A 6,078-nucleotide genomic window follows, 5' to 3' on the forward strand; every position below is an offset into this window, starting at 1 on the left:
GGGTTTGACCGGATTGGGTTAAGTGGGCCGGGTTAGGGTGGGTTTTAATTTTTTTACTGATTGGCCCGGCCTGGCTAGCGTCAAAACCGGCCCTTAACCGGCCCTCAACCCGGTTAAAATGGAAGGACCGATTCTGAGTTGGCCCGGCTCGGCCCGTTTGACACCTATATATTCAGTATAAGTGTTAGAATATGAGTAGGAATAAGAATTGTATATAAAATTCTACTTAGATAAGGATTTTCTCTGTCATATATTGTCTAGTCCTAGGGGTGTTGATAGACTTGTGGAGTGTTGAGTTCTCAAATCAAAAGGTGATGATTCATTAGCTTTCTCATACGGTCTTAGATTATTCCCACTTAGCTTGCTTGAGTTAGACCAACATCCATTTTCTTAGGCCAACATCCATTTTCTTAGGGAGAAATAAGTTACATAATTGGGGCCAACCTCTAATCAATATAAATATTCCATCATCTATCAAACTAACTAATATTCATATTGAATTCAATTCGGACAAAGATTCTTCAATGTTTCAAAAGAAATTTAACATATCTAAAAACTATATAACAAAATGCAAGGAGAGATTCGAAAAATTTATGATCAAAGTCACATTTGCCGGCTAATTTTGTTGAGTGGAGGGCTATATATATATTTATGCGAATTCCCCCCTTTATTGCTCCTACACAAAATGGGCAAAGTGATAATTGGTCATTTTTGAGACAAGTGTAAGACAATTATATGTAATGACGCTCGTGCCTATTTTGAGCCCCATATATCTTCGAGGCAGGAGCAATTATAATTACCACTATTTTGGACAGCCCCAATATGGGTGATGCCCAACGTTTTTTACTAGTGTATTTTGAGATGGGCCAGTTGTTTAATTTATAAGGTTAGTTTTTTAAAAATAGCATAAATATACGTCTTGACTTATCATATTTATATAATTTTTATTTTTATAAAATAATTATAAAAATTTCAACTAATTATGTATCTTCAAAGAATATATTGGGAGCTAATTATGTATCTCCACAAATCCAAAATCAGAAAAAACATATCAGGAGCTAATTATATATCTTTACAAAAGGAAAAAAAAATGTATCTTCTTTGGATATATTATGTATGACAACATACCCAAAATCGAAAAAGATATATCGAGAGCTAATTGTATGTCTTTATAAAGAAAAAATATATCTTCATTTGATGTATCGAGAGCTAATTATCTATCTTGACAAATTTCAGTAATTATGCAAAATATCAAGATATTCTGTAATTAAGCTCTAAACTGTCGAAATTTATGTTATTTTTCCTTTTTTTTTTATCCACTCCTTTTGAAAAATTGGAGTATAATGCAAGTGATTAGCATCATGGTTTGATTAAAGAGTCGATTTTGTCTATTTTACTTGACTAGTATATATTAATCTGTTTGTGAGTGTACTTGTAGAGCTTACAATGCAACTTATATTAATTAGTTCCACTTGACCAAATTTCCAAATTAATTTGTCGACACATGTATATAACAGTATTTCAAATTTCCTTTAGTAGGCTACTTTTATAATTTCAGTGCTGTACGTATTTGGCTTTTACTCAGAATTTCATTTTGAAACTTCTCTTTCAAAATGGAGGCCTTTTTGCATGCAAAATATTGGAAGGTGAATTAATGCATGTGGGGGCAATGAACAGCTAATGCAGATAAAACTTGTCTTTCAAGGAATATAATACTACCTCATGAAAAGGGCAAAAAAAGAAGAAAGGTAAACAAAATGATCAAGTTAAAAACAGGCAGCTGCAGACCACTGAAGCAACAAATTGTACCCTACCTTACATTAATTCCCCAACCAAAACGAGGAAAAAAAGAAAGAAAGAAAGAAGCAAAAGGAAGAGATATTCAAAACATATATAAATAAAGTGATTCATGGGACATTTTTGGGGGGTTAAATAGGACATTTATTCTAATTAAACATCATATAAATTAAACAGTTTAAATGATCCACGAGTAAGTTCATGTTGTTAAGCATTTGAGTTACTCTGATCTTACAAGTTAGGATAGAAGAAAAGATGAAAATCTAAGATTTTCACATTCTAATGTAACACGAATGTAACTCTACTACTTGATAAGATCAACAACAATGAAGTTTATTATAAAACACTTCTAATGTGACACATATGTGGTTCTAATACTTGATAAGATCAATAATAATGAAGTTTATTATAAAATACTACTTAGGAAGGATCCACTTTTGTAGACATTAGTTTTGCTGATCATGTTTGTTGCTCTATGGAATTGCAGACAAGGAGAGATTGTTTGCCACTCAAATGGCAGCAACATTATTATTGGTTGTGATATCTACACATTTAACTTGACCATACTTAAATTTGACTTTGAATTTAAACTAATAATACATGTTGTTGACACCCTAATATAATTTTGACTTCCAATAATATGTATCATAACCCTGTTATTTTTCTAATTAATAATTTTTAGATCTTTTCAAAATTAATTCCCTTTACTTAATTATTTATTCAATAAGCCACGCATTTTATTATTATCTTGACATATTTTGAAAAATATATTATTTATTTCTAATTTTCCTATTAATTATCATAAAGTTCGTATAATATATTTAAAAATAGTACTTACTACATTACATATCAGTGATATGTTTACTGAATCACATACATATGTCGTATTTTCTTAATTAAATATTAGCAATCTTTAGTCCAGATCTATTTAAAATCTAGCCACTTTTACCCAATTAATATCAATGTTATTCAAAATCGAACCTGATAAGCCCAATTTCATTTCCAATTAAAACCCCATCCTAGAGCTGTTAATATGGTCGACCCAACCCATCCAGGCTAGTCCACACGGGCTTTAAGTTTAACGGACCAGATCGAACTAACCCATCAAAATGATTGGCTAAAAAACATCAAGCCCACACCATTACTCTGTGTGTTGCGTGCCTCATGGGCCAGCCCACTTTTAAAAAATAATATTTTATAATTTAATTTTAAAATGTTAATAAACATAAATATTATCGGACAATATTACACAGTGTTAATACTTGTTAATCAAGTCTCCAACACTCCAAAAAATACTCCTAACAGCAAAATTAAATAATTTTTGACATGATATCTTTTGAATCAAATAAAAATACTAACAAACAATCTAAATAGTTGCATGTATTTGACTTATGGACCGACCCACGAGCTAGCCTAAGATACATTGCTCAAGCCCCACGGGCTACAGACTTATTCTGGCGGGGCTAAAAAACCCTGTTTTTAAATGGGGAAAGGACAAAAATAATACCTAAAACTAAAATAATTTCGCAAAACTAGCACCTAAATTTTAAAACCCGATAAATAGCTACTAAGGGATGGGCCCTTCCCATTTTGGGTATATCCACGTAATCAATCACTAACTTTCGGTACAATACAATTCGACCCTTTTCATTTTCATCTTTAATGGCCCATGCTTTTTTTGGCTTCTTTTTCCCTTTCTTTTTTAAAGATTCTACTCTTTTTTATGTCTCACAGTTACTTTTATCTTAGAATTGTCTTTTTAGCTAAGCTTTTAAAAGTAGTTACAATTATAAATGTCTTTTAATTATATTAATTACAAATGTGAAAAATTAATATTAGATTGAACAAAGCGGTGTAATATAGGTCAAGGGTACTGGAACAAATCTTTGTCCTTAAACTATACATATGTTTTAGACAACAGACGATGTGTTTCACCTCCATAGTTTGATACAATAAACAATATATATATATATATATATTATATACTTTTAATATTATACAATTGTCACACCCCTTTTTTTTAACTCCAAAAAAAAGATTTGATATTAAGTTTCGAAAGGATTTTTATTATTAAAGTGACAAAATATGAAAATTTATTTCGAAAAGGACTTTTTATATTCAAAACTCAGAGTTGCCACTTGGCATAATCCGGTGTGCCAAGTCACATTTGGAAATCCCTTTCAAAACGGTTTTGACTTTAAAACTAATCCGCGAACAGAGATTCCGGCTAAGAAATTCTGTTGATCGAAGGGAAGGTGTTAGGCACCCTTCGGTCCCGTGGTTCGACCACGGTCTCTTGGTAGAGCGTATCGGCTAATTTGACACTACAAATGTATAAACCACACAAAGCACGCAAAATAATCAATCAAACAAACAAAACAAAAACAATCCAAAATTTAGTGTCCAGTCCAATTATACAGTTCCGAAATTAAAAAAAATACGAAAATATAAACCTACTCTATTCTAGGCTAATCCTAAACTACACTCCATTTCTTTCTCCACCCGATATTTCGGGCCTTTATTGTGCACCGCCTTCAAGTACATGATACTTCAGGGCATTCCCCGGGTAAATCAATACAAGTCCCTCGGGGCATTCCCCGATCAAATGAATACAATAGATCCCAAAGCATAAATAAAAAAAAAACATTCCACAAAGACTTTATCATTCAATAATCACAAATCCTAAACTTTGCCTACCCAACTTACGTTTGTCTACCCCACTCGACCTATCATGATACTATCAAGTTCGATATCAATGAATCAAAACAACAATATTCACTTTATCAACTTTTAACTTCCGCCTCGAATCAAACTAAACCTCAAATCAAATTGGATTTTCACCCACAGTGATTAACATGCCTCACATTAAAATTAACAATTAAATAACGAGGAGTAAAATCATCTCAACAAAAAAAAAAAACCAAAATTCACACCATTCAAAAATATTCACGAAAAGAGGAATAAGAGATAGAATTGGACCTCAATATTGATTTTATTCCAAACAATCAATGATGGACCAGAATTCAGGAGCAACGAAACCTCGACCCAATTGAAACCTCAACGTCGAACCCGCAACTTGAACAAACCAACAAAATTCGAATTAACCCGAGCGAACCAACTAACCCATTTTGATTTTCGATCGTGGTCAGGTGAAATTTGGTTGAAATATATTGAGCAGCTCAGATTGCGTCACTCCGGTCGCTGGCTCACCATTTCTGGCGACAGTTCAACGGAAAATTGAGAAAGAGGCGATTGCTGGCTTGGATTCGGATCGAATTGGGGATGGGGGTGCTGTTTAAGCCATTTTTAGCAGGTTGACCGGCAGTTCTGAGCTATCTCCGATGATGCGACGGTGCTGGGTTGGCGTATTTCGGCGAGTGTTCGCCGGAAAAACTATTTTGTCACCGGTTTCATCTTCTCGATCTCTCCTCTCGTATATCTCTGTTTTCTTATATTTCCCTACCTCACGATCTCTCTCTCTTCACTCGTAACCTTTCTTTCTCTCCCAAGCTCCTTCTCTTTTCACTCAATACCTCCCTCTCTTGATCGGATATGTGTGTATTAATGTGTGAATGATGGTGCATGAGAAAGGAAAATGGAGATCACTGATTTTTGTGTGTGTAAGTGATGTTTGTGAGTATGCGTATGTATAGAATTATGTGGAGAAGATGATGATTAAGGGAATATGCTTCTCATGTAATAATGATGATTGTTTTTTGAGTGGGTTTCTGTGAGTAAAAAAAAATCCCAGATGAGTGAAGAATCCCATTTCTTTTGAATGTAGTGTCGTCTTGGTGAGAGAATTGTGTGGTAGTGGGGTAGGGTAGGTGGGGTAGTGAGGTGAGGGTAAGGGTAGAATGTGATGTGGTTTATTTTGATTGGATAGGTTTAAGGATAAGATACAATTAGCTAGGGGTTGTTATTTTTGTATTTTGTGGAGATTATCACACGAGGTGGGTACGCGGTAGAATAAGGTAAAAATGATATCGGGGAGGGAAGAAATTAAGTGTCTACATTATGCCCCCTTTGAATGTAAACACAAAGTGTTTTCAAATAAAGAAGTAGACAACAAGACAGAATTTTATCCCGATCATTATTTGAAGGAAAAATAGAAGGAAGAGGAGCAACCGAGTCTTAACTTAGGACACCCTACCCATCTAAGTTATGAGGGAATCAAGTAACAGGTTTCTCAAAGGATTGGAAGGAAATGGATTATACCGAGTTGGAAAGTCGAGTGGGGTTCCATCGAGGTTCTGGTCCGCGGCTTTGTCATTACATGAA

General features: G+C 33.8%; 1 protein-coding gene across 1 annotated transcript in view; it reads left to right on the plus strand.

Annotated features, from left to right (window-relative positions):
• The window catches only part of LOC107839274 (protein NEDD1-like), a 6,929-nt gene extending 1,833 nt beyond the window's left edge, over nt 1–5,096 (plus strand). The window contains exons 3-4 of the mRNA XM_047395543.1: nt 1,586–1,646; nt 4,976–5,096. Of these exons, the coding sequence (XP_047251499.1) occupies nt 1,586–1,646; nt 4,976–5,096 (182 nt within the window). The remainder of the gene's footprint in view (nt 1–1,585; nt 1,647–4,975) is intronic.
• The last annotated feature ends 982 nt before the right edge of the window (nt 5,097–6,078 follow it).

Source organism: Capsicum annuum, chromosome 8 (genome assembly GCF_002878395.1).
Source record: "Capsicum annuum cultivar UCD-10X-F1 chromosome 8, UCD10Xv1.1, whole genome shotgun sequence".
NCBI classification, from domain to species: Eukaryota; Viridiplantae; Streptophyta; class Magnoliopsida; order Solanales; family Solanaceae; genus Capsicum; species Capsicum annuum.